This window comes from Carya illinoinensis, chromosome 4 (assembly GCF_018687715.1).
Source record: "Carya illinoinensis cultivar Pawnee chromosome 4, C.illinoinensisPawnee_v1, whole genome shotgun sequence".
NCBI classification, from domain to species: Eukaryota; Viridiplantae; Streptophyta; class Magnoliopsida; order Fagales; family Juglandaceae; genus Carya; species Carya illinoinensis.
In genome coordinates, this window is record NC_056755.1 from 12972353 (window position 1) to 12991258 (window position 18906).

At 31.9% G+C, this 18906-nt stretch overlaps 1 protein-coding gene across 1 annotated transcript; it reads left to right on the forward strand.

Annotated features, from left to right (window-relative positions):
* Nucleotides 1–14155: 14155 nt before the first annotated feature.
* Nucleotides 14156–17242, forward strand: LOC122307274 (small ubiquitin-related modifier 1-like). Its single transcript, XM_043120041.1, has 3 exons — nucleotides 14156–14390; nucleotides 15770–15919; nucleotides 16947–17242. Exons 1-3 carry the CDS (start codon nucleotides 14286–14288, stop codon nucleotides 17013–17015), a joined length of 324 nt encoding a protein of 107 aa, XP_042975975.1. The 5' UTR covers nucleotides 14156–14285; the 3' UTR covers nucleotides 17016–17242.
* The last annotated feature ends 1664 nt before the right edge of the window (nucleotides 17243–18906 follow it).

The following is an 18906-nucleotide window of genomic DNA, read 5'->3' on the forward strand; positions in this document are numbered from 1 at the left end:
GAAAATCTATAGCAGTATTAAATATTTCAAAATAATAATGATACTCTATCGTAATGTAATCTCGTTGATGACGACCACGACCTTGTATATAACGAGAGCTCAATTCTGGAATGTCAATATCAAATTTCTTGGAAAAAGAGACAATGTTCTCAAGCAGATTTTTCTAACTTTCATTTCTCAACTTTTGAATGAGTCATTTTGTAGTAAAAACCATATTCATGGCATTCAAAATATCTTGAGATTTTTGCTACAAAACTTGACAAAGAACATCAGTAATACCCATGATTTCCTTCATTAAATGTAAAATAAATATGAGTTGGAATGAAATAATCATTTTATAAGCAACATTTGCATCCCTGCATTGAGAGTAAGTGGATCCTTCTTTTATTATGGTTTTAAGCACCGGGCAAGTAGCTTCAAACATTCTCAGTAGACTGCAAATAGAATAAAAATGAGAACCCCAACGAGAATCACCGACTCGTTTGATAGTGCCAATTTGATTAGCTCATTTTCCACTTTCAAGTTCATCAATAGCTATCATATGTGCAATATGTGTTGCCTGAGCAGCTTGCAATTCATCATGGCATTTACATGAAGCGTCCACCACATTGATAATAAAGTTTAAATTTGAAAAAAACTCATGAACAGAAACCACCTCCCTAGATGCAGCAACTAATGCTAACTGTAATCGGTGAGCAAAACAATTAACATAGTATGCATATGGGCAATCTTTAAGAAATAATGCTTGCAATCCGTTCCATTCACCATGCATATTACTAGCACCATCATATCCTTACCCACGAATATTCTAAATATCAAGAAAATGACGAGAAAGAACTGCAGATATTTCATTCTTTAGAGTCAATGCCGATGTATCTTTAACATGTGCAAGATCAAAAAATCATTCTTGTATAAAACCATCAACATCAACAAATCTCAAGATTATAACCATTTGCTTCTTCTTAGACTCATCTCATGCCTCATCAACAATAATGCAAAATCGAGAATCTCCAACATCTTCACGAATTTTATTTCTTACTTTCTTTGTAAGAATTTCCAAAATCTCTTTTTGAATTTGGGGTGAAGTATACTTTGAAGATTTAGGAGCATTTTTCAAAACAAGTTTTCCAACCTTATCATTATAGGAAATCAAAAGTTTAAGCATCTCTAAAAAATTATCTCGATTTTTTGAATCAAGAGTCTCATCATGACCTCTAAAGGCACATCCTTGAAATGCAAGTCATCGAACAACATCAATAGATGTTTTTACACGGAGTCGATTGTTAAGAGTTTTGTGCATTCATTACCTTATCAATATGCTGTGATTGTTTTAATAAATCCTCACAAGATTTCATAGCATTATTATGACAAGAACAATGATCCTCCCCAATATGATTCAAAAAGGCACAATGTTGTCCATTATTAATCTTCTTCTAATTTCTAAATCTCATGACAATAAATACATCCCTTCCAGAACGTTGAGATGCTTTCATTGTAAAAAGATAACAAGGTAAACAATATGCAGCATCATTTGATGGAGAATACTCTAACCAAGATCTAAATTGTACAAACCATGAAGTTTGAAAGCGACGAGGATGTTTTTCAGAACCAAAAAATTGATATTTTGAGAGACGTATTTCATATAGGACCATTTTTAAATAAGCTCTTCTTATTAAATGACGCTGATTAACTGGATAATCTCATATAGGAGGACGTAATCCCAGATCTCGTTGTAGAGAAGATATATCAATCTCTTTAGAATTAAGTGTTGACGATATAAAATAAATTCTTTCAGATTCCAAAATTGGAGAGTTAAGATCAGGGTTTTTTTCAGGTTCAATCCTCGGAAGTTTAGAAGAATTTTCTGAAAGATCAACTTCTTCTCTTTTGAAGAATGAGTCGATAGTTTTTAATTTAGACATTATTCATGAACCTAAATTTAAAATCAAATTGAAACATATAAAATAAAATTAGAAACTTTGATAAATTAAAATCAAACAATTTAAAATTGAAAATCAAACAATTTATTAATACACATAATACTATTAAAAAAACAACTTGAATAAGTACATACAACCATACACAATTAATATATGTAATATATATATAATATGATTAATACCAATATAAATTTTTTATAAAAAAAGAAGACATATCTGTGAGATTGTACGACGAGAACTGGAATGGGCTATCAAATACATCTACTAATCTATTAAAAAATAAAATGTTAGTTTACTATATAAAAAAAAAAAAAAAATTTATTAATCTACTAAATAAATAAAAGTATTAATTTTTAAAAATATTAATCTATTAAATAAATAAATAAATAATATTAATATATTATGAAATTTTTTATAACTAAGTAACCAGAGATTAGAAAAAAAAATGAATTAAAAAAATCAAACAATCATGTCGAGACAAACAAAGTTACAAGAGGGTCATCTTCCATTTGACTATTTGACTATATTCTCTCGAGATTCTCATCATTGTTATTTGTTAATCTATTATCTCATCTGGAAGCTTCAAGCCTTCAAAACCAAAAAGTGAAAAAGGTCTAGCCTTTTTACCGTGAAATGAAATAAATAGTGGAGACGCCGAGAGCGAGAGCAACTGAGAGAGAGGACGCCAAGAGTGAGAGCGACTGGAAATGGTCTGTCGGCATTCGCTGGGTTACACCTCAGTGCCTCATAGTCGAGCAGTAGGGCAGCAAACAAGTAAAATCGTTTGCTTCCTGCCTTCCTTTTTTTTTCGTTTTGATGTTGAAAAGTAGAGAAAATAAAATATAAAGGATGAAATGAGTTTTGATGTTGGAAAGTGGAGAAAACAAAAGTAAAGGATGAGATGTGAAAATATGGTATTGTGCCGTGTGAGAATGAAATATAGTCTGTAAAAGGATGTTTGACAGATTGCCATAATCGATTAAAATGCTTTAGAAAATGTAAAGGGGCTAGAAATGTTATTAGATATAGTTATAATTTTTTTTAATTTTATTTATAATAAAAATATGTATTTTATTTTATACGAGATGTGTTTTATTTATTTTATTTTTATATTAGATTAAATTTTATAGAGAAATAATATTTAGAGGGGGCCAACACATAATAAATTCATATTATTTTATTAAATTAAAAAAATTAACATATAAATTTTTTTTTTCAAATTTCTGGGAGGGCCATGGCTCCCCTGCCCCAACGTGGCTCCGCTACTGGTTTTCATGGTGTGGAGGTCATTTTCTAAGGCTAAGAGGTTGCTGGTGTTCTTGGGTATACACAACGCAAAAACAAATATACATATAGGCACAAGTAATAAGACAATGGCTTTCTCCTCTATTTTTTTTTCTACTTTGTTCGTCTTTTTTTTTTTCTAATAACTCAACTGAGGTGGCATAACATATAAGACGACTGTCCGTGGTTACATCTTCTGACTATCCCTAGCAGAATTGAATAGAAAATTCTATTGCTTAGGGCTTCATTTTTTTTTTTTAAATGAAAACTTGTATGTTGTATTAATGTGTTAAAGGAATTACATAATTTATCAAAAATTACATTCTTAAGAACCTCCTGTGGATGATCCTCCATCTAAACTAACTCTTCACTTACATTTAAAGCCATTTTTGCAAGACTATATGCAACACCATTACAAGATCTATTCACATATGACACTGTCCGGCCAGCTCCTTCTATTTTTCAAAGTAGCTTTTAAATCTTCAATCAATTGACCATGCCACTCTCAATTCACTTCTAAACTATTAACAACATTTACTACAAACAAGGCATCACCCTCCAATTGCGCATTTCAGAAATTTAGTTCATCACATAACTTCATGGCCCTCCATAGAGCAAAGACTTCAACTATAACAGGATTAGAAACATATTCTTTGGGGTAGCATAGAGTTACTAGAACTTCTCCACAGCTATGACGGATCACTACCCCAATCCCACCTCTGTTCTCATTGATCTTCAAAGCCGCATCCCAATTAACTTTCACCACATCCCCCACAAATGGTTTCCAATGAGTAACTATGCTGCTATGTGTTCCACCATTTCTCTGATCATTGCCTTGTTGTGCTTGTGCCATTTGATACTCAAACAAACAATTAACAACTTGATTAAAAATTTCGTTAGGTCCTTCAAATCTATTTTCAAACACCAAGCCATTTCTTCTTAACCAAACTATTCTCAGCACCATAGCCATTATCTCCATTTGATCTTGAGACAACTTCGAAGACCAATCAAACCAAAGTTCAAGAAAGTTCCTTTCACTACTTGACCATTTCTACACTGAACTCCTCTCACAAGCCCATACATCACTTGCCCCATTACAACTCCACAAAGCATGACAAACTGATTCTTTCATGCTCTTACACACTGGACATGAAGCTTCTGTTATGATTGTTCTTCTCAATAAGTTCATCTTTGTTAGTAGACAATTATTAATAGCCTTCCAAACAAAGACTTTCACTACCCCTGGGATATTCAGCTTCCACAACTCCTTCCAAACCTCACCTGACCTACTTGAAACTTCCCCCTTCTCCCTTCTTTTTCTATCCACTTCTAAATGGTATGCACTTTTAACACTATACATACCATTCTTTGAAAAAGTCCATATCTGTTGCTCAGGAAGCCCAGAGAGACTAACAAGTAACTTGCAAATTGCAGCAGTTTCATACTCATTAAACACTCAATGCACTAGTTCAACATCCCATCCCCTATTATCAACTTTAATAAACTCCTCCACCTTTGCCTCAGCATGTAAAATATTCATTGGAGACTGAATTATGTGAGTGACAACCATAGGAATCCACCTATCTTCCCAAATCCTTATACTCTTTCCATCCCCAACCCTCCAAACCAGCCATTCCTTCAACAAATTCAGAGAACTCCACAAATTCCTCCAAATAACTGAGGGTTTAAACCCTCAGGAAGCATACAATATGTCCGAATGTCTAAAGTATTTATCCTTTAAGACTATAACAGCCATAGAAAGAGGGTTCATCATCACCCTCCAACATTGCTTTGCAAGAAGTGCTTTATTAAAAGCTTCTAATTCTCTAAAGCCCAAACCTCCAACCGACTTAGATAATCCCATCTTGGCCCATCTCTTCTATTGAATTATGTTGTCCCTTTGTTTAAAACCCCACCACAATTTGGCCATGAGAGACTATCTCCTTACACACTTTTTTTTGGTAGCCTAAATACACTCATATAATAGGTGGGAATTGCTTGAATAACTACCTTAAGTAACACTTCTTTCCCTAATGGAGAGAAGAATTGATTCTTCCAATTACTTAGTTTCTTCCACACACGATCTTTGACAATACTAAAAGATTGATATTTAGACCTAGCAACCATAATTGGTAAGCTTAAATATTTTTCACAATTGTTCTACACTCAAGCCTCACAATCATTTACAATGGCATTTCTCACATCTATACTAATTGTACAATTGAATAACACAATTGTCTTGTGCTTATTAAGACTTTGGTCAGATGCCTTTTCATATATTTCCAAAATCTCACTAATTTTCCTCCATTCCATCCATGTAGCCTTCCCAAAGATTAAGCAATCATCTGTAAATAGTATATAAGTCAACTTACCCCTCCTCGAGCCACAACCACCCCTTTAAACTCACATTTCCGCTTTGCTTTTTCAAGCATGGAACTTAATCCCTCAGCATATAGGAGGAAAAGATAAGAAGACACTGGATCTCCTTGTCTTAATCCTCTAGTAGGAACAATGAAGTCACCTGGCCTGTCATTCAAAAGGGTAGCATAAGTCATTGATGAGATGCACTTCATGATCAAATCTGTACATCTAACTCCAAAACCAAGCTTTCTCATTATTGCCTCTAGGTATCCCCATTCTACCTTATCATAGGCTTTTGAAATATCAAGTTTCACAGCCATACTTCCCACTCTACCATTTTGTCTGCATTTTATAGAATGTAGCATCTCATAAGCTGCAATGACATTGTCTGGGATCAACCTCCAAGGGATAAAGGCACTTTGGTATCTTGAAATAATTTCACACATTACCCTTTTAAGCCTATTTGCAAGGGTCCTTGCAATGATTTTGTAAAATACATTGCAAAGACTTATAGACCTAAAATCATTTACACTCTTTGGATCATTAACTTTAGGTATCAATGCAATAAATGTCTGATTAACAGACCCTTGTAATCTACCTCCATTTAGAAACTTCAACACAACATCACTCACATCATTCCCCACCACATGCCAAAAGGATTGGAAAAAACATGCCCCAAAACCATCAGGCCCTGGAGTTTTCATAGGCCCCATCATTTTCAGAGCAATCTCCACTTCCTCTCTTGTGAAAGTCTTCTTGAGAAACTCATTCATAGCCTCTGACACCCTAGGCTGTAAAACTGCAATACACTCATTTATATTTTTTGCTGATGGCTTTGCACTAGATCTCAGAAAAATGCTCCTTAAAAGCAACTGTAATACCCTCCTCATCTTCCCTCAAGACTGATTGTCCATTCGAGATTGACACAATTTTGTTTCTTTTCCTTCTATGATTTGCACACTTATGAAAAAATCTAGTATTTTTATCACCCATAGTGTACCAATTCCTTTTAGCATGCTGTTTCCATTTAATGTCTTCATGTTCCAATAACATACCCACCTTATCTTGCAGCAACTTCATCTCCACCATATTTTCCTGAGACAGATTCCCTTGCAACTCCTGGATCTTCTTTGAAACCAGGTCAATCTCTTGAATTCTCCCCTTATCTTTTCTTTTGAAACAGGATAATAGAGAACCACTACAATATTGTAGACCAGTTTGGACTCTCTGTATAGGTTCTATTATTGACAATCATTTTCCCCCCTGCTTAATGACCTGCTCACAGCATCTCCCAGTCAGAACCTCTACCTTCAAATCCTTAAAGAAAGACCTCCATTTCTCATTTACTACAAATCTATCTAATCTTGTCTTTATAAAGGTTAGATCATCATGTTTGTTAGACCAAGTAAAAGCACTGCCTCGACAGCCAGTGTCACCTAGACCACAATCCTCCAATGCATTTCTAAACATATTGAGTTGACCCTCAGGTCTTTTCTTGCCTCCCACCTTCTCATTTTGCCACAAAATCTCATTAAAATCTCTCCCTATACACCAAGCAACATCCTTAGTAGGCTTTAATTGTCTTAATAGGTCCTAAGAAAGACCTCTTTTACTTGTTTCAGGGTGCCCATAAAAGCCTGTAAATTGTCAATCCCTTCCCTCCTTCTCTCCTTTAACCATCACACTTCTATGTTAACTTGAGTAATTAATTACCTCAACAGTATTCTCATATCTCCATAATATAACCAAATCTCCTCTCTTCCCATCAGAATCCACAACTAGGCATCCTTCCATGCCTAATTTTCTCTGTAAGCTTGAAATTTTGTAAGATTTGGCTTTTGTTTCACAAACAAAGATCAAAGAGGGCCACTTATCCTTAACTAATAGGCTAAGACCTTGAACTGTCCAAAGGTTCACAAGCCATCGGTAGTTCCAACATATAATATTCATAATGCCAGGTGGTGCTACTCAGTAGCCACCACACCTAGTATGTTTTCAACATAAAGCAATTCAATATTGCCTTTAAATCTCTTTCCATCCACTACCATTTCACTAACCTCTTAAATAGCACCATAGTTTATTTTAACCAAAGATTGACTAGGAAGCTTACCTGACATAGTCCTAGCTCTAGTCCTCCTCTTCCATCTTGAGACTCTCTTACTATCATCCCCATCACCTACATTCATATTTTTAATCAACAGTTCATTTCTAGACACAATAATCTGACAATTATTTGGTTTCTCAATTGCAACTGGCATTTTCTTATTCACCTCTTGCAACAGGACTGGAGATTGTGAAACCGCTACCTGAGACTCTACCAATTTGGAACTCTCAACACTCACATCAGTTCCATTCTCAACAGACTCCTCCCTTACCTCACCCTTATGAAACACCTCATCTTTCTCTACATTATTTGAACTCTGTCTCCCTTGATCTCCCCTTTCCTCACTCTTTTCTTTTTCTTTATATCCCCCATTCTTAACAGCATTCTTTCTTGTTTGAGGCACAACTCGAAGCCAGACACCCCATCCTTCTCATGAGCAATCCTCCCACATTTAAAACACATCCTAGGCAACTTCTCATACTGAAAAGGTACCCAACACTTCCCCTCATCCACTACAATAGTCCTTCCTCAAGCTATAGGTCTTCTCAAATCACACTTCACCTTCATTCTCATACATCTACTCCAAGCTGAACCATCTTTCTGAACATCAACTTCCATAACCTCCCCCATTGACCTCCCTATTACCTCCCCCATCCTCTGATTCATATAACTGAGAAGTTGATTTAACATCTGAACCCATAGACATGCATGATCAAAATCAAGCATACTAAGTTGTGTTTCTCCATCAAAATCTTAACAAAAGTGATAACAAAACAATTTCTATCAATTTCTTAAAATTCCAGTAGCTTACCTACCTTCCAAACTTTCTCCATCATAGATTTGGCTATTTCCTTCCCTATCCTTTGATCTGAGACAATTTTCCCCACCAGACTATGATCGCCCTTCCCTCGCATTGAACCAATCAACTTTTGTTGTATCTTTATCAGACAATCTTTCTCATCATTCAATTTCAGACACCTCTACACTACCTCCATTTCCTTAATCAATGCCGAACACTACTTTGTTCACAATTGCAAGCAAAGAGACCAACCACTTTCTTCCTCAAAAGCGAAAGAAGATTGCACACTTCTTCTCAGTCGCTTTCTAGGGTGGGAAAAGCAGTTAAGAGAAAACTCAAAGAATTTGGAACTTAGGGCTTCTTTTTTAAAACAATTGTTACTGACTATTCTTAAACTATTTCAGTATTTTGTAACTATTTATCAATAATTTCAAAGTAATGCTATGTACACCATCAAAATTCACTTTTTATATTTTAATTAACAACTTTTACAATACACCATACATCAATTTATTTATTCTTTCTTTATTCATTTTAAATATTTTTCTAATTACCACTAAATTTATAATATTCTCATGTCTTTAAATATTTATTATATATTAATGTGAACACATGATCTCTTGTTGCCAAAATATCATCACTGGCCCAATAAGAGATCAAAAAGAAAATAAAGATGAAAAGAACTCATTCATCTTTTTCTTTTCTTTTCTTCTTCTTCTTCTCTTTTTTTTTTTTTTTTTTTTTTTTTTTACTTTTTATCATTTTATGATGTTTTGAAAACTTTTTAACATGACTATTTTTATTTTTATTAAAATAAATTTTCTAATAATATTAAATTTTTTTCATGTTTTATAAATAAAAATATAAATGTGAGAAATATAAAAGAAAGATTAAGAAAATGAAAAAATTATTAAAAAAAATGTTTACGTAGATGAATAGTGCATATTAAATGAAGAGAATTACTTTAACTCATATATATTTATATTTTGCATTGATTTTTCATAATCTAATGGTAGCCTTATCTTGACATATTGTCCTCTGTTTTACAAACATTGCAAAATAGAAAAGATATTGAAAGTGCTCAAAAGAGATAATTAGAAAAATTATTAAAGTACAATATTTTTTAGAATACTTTATATAATTATAATTTAAAATGATGAGTAATTTTATAAAATACCTTATAAAAATAATATTACTTTATAAGAATACTCCCATTTAAAAATTAATTGTTAAATATATTGTGAAAAGTTATTGCGAGGGTTTCATTACTGGTAAGAAAATCATACAAAAATATTTATTTTTAATGGTGAACTCTACTTTTTAAAAAAAGAATGTATAAAATTTATACATTCTAAAATTGTATTTAACGTTCAAGTGACAAATATGTTTTTGTTTTGTATGAGTAATTATTGTCAGGTGTGCAAGTCTTGCGCATATTCTTTTCTAAAAATATGATTTGTTTTCGTTTTTTTTTTGAACGAGATCAACTTTTTAAATGAAATGTTATACAATACTTGTACATATAAAACTTATACAAATTATTATGCTGTTTTAATAACAAAATTTTAATGAAGCTATCATAGACTATTCATAGTAAATTATTTCTTTCATACGCTGACACGCTGTCAATAAGATTAATGACATATCACTTAGTAACGATGATAGAACATGTTTCAATTAAGAAAAGTTTTCTCCACTTATTTTGAAAAAAATTAATTTTTTAATAATAATATGCGATGCTTACACTGTCTATATAATTCATAATTGTATCTAACTTATTCCTACTAGTCTATTAATTACCTTCGATAGCTAGAGTTGCCGCAATTTTCTCTCTTCATTTTCTCTTGAGTTTCGTCTTTAGCAAAAATAAACCAAATGGATGTTTAGACCAGACAGTGTATAATGGTTTTTTTTTTCTAATTTTTTATTGTATTTTCCATCCAAAGTATGACAAAATGCTAATATGCTATTCTCTAGAGCTCAGCGACCACCACACGCCCCACCGTAGATTTCCCAAGCCTCCGATCTTTTAGATGGGTGAAGAATTTCGTCAAATGGAACGGCATGTGACTCAAACGAGCGAGTCAAAGTGCATATGAGTTCCACATGCCACCATATGGAGAAGTTCCTGCTGCTGCCACATGTGGCATTTCTAGGACCAAGGCCCTCGATTTCTTTAGACTTGACCGTTAGCTACACTTCTAGGATGGCGCATGGCCCTCAAGCGCCACCACAACATATTTTGTTCTTTTATTTTCTTCTTGAAAGACTAAAAATGCGGATCTACAATTTTTTAAACTGTAATTCATCATTTTCACATCTATCTTTTTTATTATTGTTATTTGTTTTTGTTTAGGTAAAAATAAAAAAAGAAATAGTCTCTTGAACATTTTGTCCATAGAGTGAAAGTCATCTCCTCTTATGGAGGGTGGAGGATGATGTTTCTACTTTAAGTAGAGTGTTGTCTCTCATACGGTTATTTGTAGAGATTTATAAAAGTTAAGACCATATTAGTCACAAAAGAATTTGTGTATTGAGAGAGCCCTAATTGTGAATAGTTAGTTTATAATTGTATCAAGTCACAGAAATAACTTTCCTTTCATGAATGAATGAAGTATACTTTTCAAAAAAAAACTAATCTATTAATTTTTATCTACATTAAAGTAACTATTGGATGTGTTATTCTAGAGCGACCGCTGGGGCTCCCGTTAGGCTATTTTTTTCACATTATTTTTTAATATTTTTAAATATTTAAAAAAATAAAAAAAATTCACAATAATATTAAATAACATTTTCTTAATCACTAAAAAAAAAAAAAAAAAGCTGGGAGCCAGCGGGGTCTCTAGCTTTATTCACTAGATATGCAAGTTGATTTTGAGCTACAATATTTCAAAGGATTTGTTGAAAACTGTAGCATTGACCAAACTTATTTGACTAATTTATTCTTTCTTGTCTCTCCTCTCCTACAATTTAGATCCTGTTTGGTTAGTGTGAATATTTTATCTTATCTCATTATTATAATTTTTTTAAATTTTTACATAAAATATAGTAAATAGAAATCTGAAAACAACAACAATATTACAAATTAATATTTTCATAATATTTTATTTAACTTTTATATAAAATCATCACATTTCATCTTACCATCTAAACTGCACTTTAGTTTATAAGTAAATAATATATATAACACCCTAAAAACACAAGATGAAATCATAGAAACAATTTAAAAACACTAAAAACAAAAATACAAATTAAAACCCAAAGAATTTGACAATATTTGTGGTTCCACACAAAACACAGAACAAACGCATGGATAAGTATTATTCTTTGCATGCATGATCACTGTCTTTGATATTTGTAAACATGAAGGACATTGATACTTGAAATGGAGTGGTTCTTCCTTTGAATATGCTGAAAAATTAATCTCAACATTCATTGGAAATCTCTTGGAGATCAATGATCATCCCATAAACTAGCTAGCTGTATTTTTGACCAATGAGAATACATCCCAAAAATTTTTTAAAAAAAAATCTCAAATTTTTTTGAACATTCTCAAGATTCTCTCTAACCAAACACGCCCATTTCTTCATGTAAAAAAAAATTTCCAAGAAATATGTTAAATAAAAGAAAAGAAAAAAAGAGTTAAACCCAAAGAAAACAAATGTGAAAAAAATTGAGATAATCAAAAGAATTTGCTATATGGATAGAGAGAGTTCAATATATATATTTTTTTTTTTTTTTTTTTTATCTGAGTTGGATTCTAACTTAGAAGAAAATATAAATAATATGTACAACTTACAATATCTAATATCGAAAAACTTATAGCATTTCTTAATATTATATTTTCTCTATGAGATGATCTATCACAAGTTATGATAAATTATTTAGAAAGAGAGAGAAAAAAAGTTGTAGTTATAAATTTTTTTTATAAAAATAAACTTACAAATTGACGTAATTTTATATAATAGATAGTGCTAGTAGATCGCCCAGCACTTACCGCTGAGCATATCGCTAGTATCAATTTTTTTTTTTAAAATTTTCTTTTAAACATTTTTTAAAATCTTTAATTATAAAAAATAAATAAAAAATATATATAACTTTCCTAATAGTCACTTCTTTAATCATTAAAAAAATAAAAAATAAAATAAAATATTTAAACAATAACTTTGAAAGACAAATTTGAGGAAACTAAGTATCATTTTACTTCATATAATATATTAATAAAAATAATTTTATAATTTAACGTTTAATATTAATTTTTTTTTAATAATTATGGATAAAAAAATTATTAGTAGGGGCTCATTTGCTGAAATCCAATTTAATAATGTCGAGTTACGCTATATACAACATTTTTATGTATTTTTATATACTCTATTGATATAATTAATTAAAATAATTATTTTATATTAAAAAAATAAGCAACTAATAACAATAATAAAATATAAAAAAAATTCGTAAAAATTACTAGACATTATCTGGTCGATGGAGGACCACTGACCAAGTGAAGAGTGAGTCAGTGACCACTTTAAGTGGATAAGAACGAATCCAATTTCACTTTTGTTTTTGCCTTTTTATTTTTTTATATCATTTTTTAATTATCTAAAATTAAAAACCTCCAAACTCGAAAACAATTCTATAAAAATATACACATCATACTTAAGGATATCAAATCGTATTAATAAATTGTATTCGTATCGTATTAAAATATATATATTATATTATATAAGTCAATCCTAATTCGATCCGTTAAGTTTATCGTGTTAAAATCTCAAACCTTAACACGATCTATTAACATAACGTGTCGTATCGTGTCAATCTGTTTTGATTCATTAGTAAATATTATAAAATAAGTTAATACGACACAATACGACTGATTTTAAACTGTTTATTTAAATAGGTTGAATAAACTTAAAATTAACCTGTTACCTATTTGACCTGATTAAATTTAATATAATTTTTTATAAAGATTAAAATTACAATATCTATAAAAATTATAAAACTAATTACAAGTCTAAAATTACAATCTAAATAATAAAATACTGAGATTAAAATTCTAATAATTTTATTTTTAAGTAGAAAAATATAATTATAATTTTAACTTTATTAACGTGTCATAACGGGTTGACTTGTTATCGATCTATTAAAAAATTGTGTCTTAACAAATTAATCTATTTTAACTCAAATCTATTAAGATTAAATTTTAATTCACTATTATCATATCATATTTATATTAAATTAATGAATCGTATAGTATATTATCACTCGTAATCGTACTCACCAATCAAAACACGTGAAACGCACCCTGTTTTTTTAAAAAAAGCAAAAGACAGTGACATCAGGAATCCAATTACTACCATCCGATTCTTTCTTCTCTTCGATTTCAGCCGCCCATTCCAACGTCACCTTTTACCCCTCCACCCTTTGATTCCCCACTGGAATCCAAACCCTTTTCAATTTCAGTTTTTTCCGCTTCACCTCCATCATCGCGCGTTTACAAAACCATAAACCACTGTTAGCACTCGCTCTGTCCAGCCGACACGTCTGCAAATAGGGCAAAAAGAGTAATTATTGCATCCGAAATTACTGTAATGCCATTTCCACGATTGGAGGGAAGCTGTAGTGTAGCGTGTATGCGACGCTTGCTCTTTTTGGCGTCGAATTGGGCTCTCTACATCACGTTAGTATTGCTATTTCTGGTTGCAGAAAGAAAACCCTAAAACCACAGAGAGATTCAAAGTGAGAAAGAGACGGAGAAAGGGAGGGAATTGGGTGGATTTAAAAGGAGTTGTGGGTGAAGATGTCTGCAACGGGTGCCGGTGCCGGTGGTGGTGGTGTTAGTGGTGGTCAAGAGGAGGACAAGAAGCCCATGGACCAGCACATTAATCTCAAAGTCAAAGGCCAGGTATAGATATCTGTTATCTGTATTAGAAAATGATGTTGCTTTTTATATTTAGTTTCTGTTTATATATATGTGCTAATCTTTGATACGTTGTCTCTATGGAGGGATCAAGGAGAACTATGTGGCTGTTGCTTTGACTGTGTTTGGCTGGGATTGGGATTTCAATTGATGTTGGATTGTGTTTAATGGAGCTATTTCAGTGTGTGTGAGGCTCACTGTGTGTGTTGATTTTGGTTGAGAGATAATCTCTGTTGAAAGGAGGTGTCTGACTTGTTTTTTATTTTTATTTTTCTGGGGTTCTCTTATGCAATTGGATTAAACGTGAAAAATGCAGATGATGGTGTGTCAAATTTTATGCGTTGTGTGTCTGTGTGCGTAAGGGTTCGGTTTCATTTCACTCTATTTGACCAGTTGTATTGACTATGTGAATGTGAGAGATAATATTGTACAGCTGATACTCTTTAAATGCATTTATGGGATTTAATAAAGAACTAGAGGTGATAACAGAAGAGAAAAGTTTGGCGATGCAGTTATCTCATCTATGTCAGCCACGTAATTGTGATAGAGGAATGCCATTTTGAATTGAAAAGCTGGTTTTATGTAAATGCAAATTGCCAGTGTGGTGTGTTGCCGATATCAATTTGTGGTAATGATGTTTACTCTGTGAAGGCTGTTGATACGTGTCTGTTTAAGATTAGTAACATGAGTACTTAAATTCTTTGTAATTCAATTCGTGCAATGTGAAATGAAATATCTGGGTCTTATCGAATTCCTCCCAATTATATGCTGGAGGAGTAAAGCCATTTCTATTGGGAACAAAAATGCTCTTATCATATACCTCTGACCATACGACTCATACATTGTGTGGTTATTTTAGATGAAATGCGACTTTTTGTTTAGCTGAAGTAACGATGTGTCTGCAAGTGACCATTGCTTGAACACTTTTTTTTTTTGTTTGTAGGCACACCTTACTTCATATAAATGTTCTAAAACAAATGCATTTATAACAGTTGAAAATAAGCGGGATCTGCCATGAAAATTCGTGAAAGTTCATTTTATGTCTTGGTAGGCTCTATGCCATTTTATTACTTTGCAGGTGAGCATGGGCTGCTCACTTATCAAATAAATTACTTTCGACCCTGACTCCTTTTTGAGAACTCCAAATTTAAACCTTTTTCTGAAATATGTTGGACATGCTAAGGTCTTTATAGTGCACTGTTCCTTGAAGGTCCTTTATAGTGCGCTATTACTGAACTGTCTTTATGAGTGAAGAAGGTGTGTGCTGTCCCTTTTTCTCTACTTATTAAAAGAAAAAAAGGTGTGTTGTCTCCTTTTCCATCTTGGTCCACTCATAAATCTCAGTAGCTGTTGTCTGATTGTAGGATGGCAATGAGGTGTTCTTTAGGATTAAAAGAAGCACCCAGTTGCGGAAACTCATGACTGCATACTGTGATCGTCAATCTGTAGAGTTCAACTCTATTGCATTCTTGTTTGACGGGCGCAGACTCCGAGCAGAACAGACTCCAGACGAGGTAGATTTTCATTATTTTTAAATTCTAGGCACTCTTTGATTATATTGATATTTCTTAGAAGGTGCTGAATTTGTAATGGTTGCATCCTGCTATTTATATCATATTTATTGCGGTCCAATCTTTTGAAATGTTTTAAACTCATATGTACAACATTTGGATGTTTGTTGACTGCATTAGGGGATGCTTGAGGAATGAGATGAGATGATAATTTTATAAATAATAATAAGATGGTTTGTAAATAGTAGTGAGATAGTTTGACCTATAAAAAAAGTGGTGAGATAATTTGAATTAGTATATATTGGGTTTTGAAAAATGAGAGAGAAAATGTTGAATAAAAAATATTATAAAATTAAAATATTGTTAGAATATAATTTTTTAATATTATTTATGTTTTGAGATTTGAAAAATTGAATTATTTGTTATTTGAAAATTTGAAAAAGTTGTAATTATTAGTTTGGAAAAAGTTGTAATTATTAGTTTGGAAAAGTTGTAATGATTAGTTTAAAAGTGTTTGTTTTTTAATGATGTTTGGAAAAGAGATGAGATGATATGAGATGAAAACTTTTTCCAAACATCTCCTTACTCTTTCCTTGTTCCTGTCGAGAGATTACATATTTGAGCTGTTAAGTGAAGTGACAATCCCCGGTTTAGTACTTGAATTGTTTTAGCCTCTAGTAGTAAAGGTTTTGGTCTTGGCGATATGCTCTCTCTAGATCAAAAGTTCATATCCTATTGGGTGCAAATAATTTCTATGGGCCATTGGACTAGGAGAACTTTCCCTTGAATTATCCGAGGTGCATTTTCAAGAAACTCCTTACTAAAGACCTGTGTAGCCCAGTATCAATTGGAATTTTGTTCTCGAACACTCGGTGCCAATAAAAAAATTTGTTTCAGCCTTAATTTTTCTAGAGGTTAATGTTAATGCTAGAGATTAATATACGAGCATCCCAAACTGTATTTACATCTTACTTGCTGTTTTGCCGTCTTATTTGTTTGTGTTATGCCCAAAACTTGGACTTGGAGTCAGCTTGAGATGGAGGACGGTGATGAAATTGATGCAATGCTTCACCAAACTGGGGGTGGAAACTGCCCTTAACTTCGGATCGGGCTACTCTATGTGGAACCTGCGGCATGGAGAGTTTATGTCAAGTGCGAAGTTTCTTATTTTGCTATAACTATGGAAATATTTTTATAATTAGCAATGGATCTGATGCAGAAGTGAGAAAAGTTGAGTTGAGGTATCATGTACCGATGATACTTTGGACTTTTAAATGCTTTGTTGTTGTCTTTTGGTACTACAATATGCTGTGAGTTATTTTGATACTCTCTCTCTCTGTCTCTCTCCTCTGTGTGTTTGATCACGTTATTAATTTCTCTAAAGGCCTTCGGGGTTCCTCTCGTCTGACGTGTTCGTGCGGAACTTCGATTCCGATGGATGAAACTATATGTTTGGGTTGAACAGTTCTTTTTTTTATTTCCCATCATACCGAAAGCTGGAAGGCAGGACTTACCCCATAACTCCTCTTGCATTTCTTGCTCTCAAAAGAGTACTTCTATATATAGAGGACGCAATTGCTATCAAGTCGTTTCGAAAAAAAGTGAGATATAATATTATTATTATTATTTTATATGAGTTTTATATTTATTTTTTTTAAAAGAAAAATTCTTTAGTCACAAAGAAATTATATAAAAATAAATTTATAAACTGATATGGCTTGATGTAGTATGTCAGATTGTAAAATTATTTTTATTACAAATTAAATTTGACAGATTTTATAAAATTACATTAGTTTGTCTGTTTATTTTATATAATTTTTTTGTATTTGTAATAATTTTTTTTTTCCAAAATAATTATACAGTATTTATGTATTCATGATTGTAAGTATCACTTTTTCTTCCCGTAATCCTAGTGTATATGGTGGCAACGGAATGTTCCAAACGAAACTTTTGTAGCTAGAAACATGTGGAAGGTTTTAAAAATTTGCCTCAATTTGTTAATATATTATCGTTAGGCAATGTGACTATTTAAAATAGAAATAAAGAGAAGGAGATATTCACACCGAACTTTTTCATAAAAAATTTGAAACGTTCAAGAAAACTTTAGGGGAAATGATGATGGCACTTACCACTTAGATAAATTTTGACAGTGTGATATTATAAAAGAGTAATGTTAGATATAGTACATTTTTTAAAATATATATAATTTATTATTAAAAAAATTATTTTTTGACGTGTATTATAGATTTATTTATTTATTTTTTAAAAATAATGTGAACAATTTGTGCACACTATTATTGTAAATATTATTTCTTATTATAAAAATATAGGAACATATATTTTGATTTTTGTTTGTTATAGAAATTTAGATAAATTTTTGTATCATTGATATTGTTTTGGCGTGAGGATGTTTGAATTGAGAGCAAGAGAGAAAGTACCAATAAAAAAGCACTCGCAAAATACAATGCCAGCAGTTTGAGGGGACCATCTGTCATCAGAATCAAACAAGGAACCCTATAATAAACACATAGAGAGATGAAAATCAAAGATTCCTGGAGGCTGGCTTTGCATATCCTGACAACAAAACATTGGCAAGAGTTAGGTCATAATCTAAGTATTAATGAGTTGGGTCCCTCCAAGTTGAACATTCATCCAAAGTAGTCATGCTCATTGCACGCTTCTCTTCATCACAAGCAATGAATTGATCTCAGAAATTTAGAATGATTTGTTTAAGTAATAAATCCATGAAAAAGCATAAAATTCTATTAAAGCCTATAGCTGTTGTTCAAATAAATAGAGTATTAAAAATAGTATTTTGAACTCCTCCAATTTCCATTACGAGTCTTCAAAATTTCTATCATTCATTTTCTACCAAATATATCATATGGGCAAGTATAATTAGTTTGGAGCCAAGTACAAACCCCCAATAGATAAGTTTTGTGTAAATTTTTTGCAAAAAAATAGGTCTCATTAATAAAAAATAGATTTTT

Coding starts and splice junctions, on each gene's coding strand:
- LOC122307274 (XM_043120041.1), top strand. CDS start 14,286: ATGTCTGCAACGGGTGCCGGTGCCGGTGGTGGTGGTGTTAGTGGTGGT. Junction 14,391..15,769: donor ATCTCAAAGTCAAAGGCCAG/GTATAGATATCT, acceptor GTCTGATTGTAG/GATGGCAATGAGGTGTTCTT. Junction 15,920..16,946: donor CAGAACAGACTCCAGACGAG/GTAGATTTTCAT, acceptor ACTTGGAGTCAG/CTTGAGATGGAGGACGGTGA.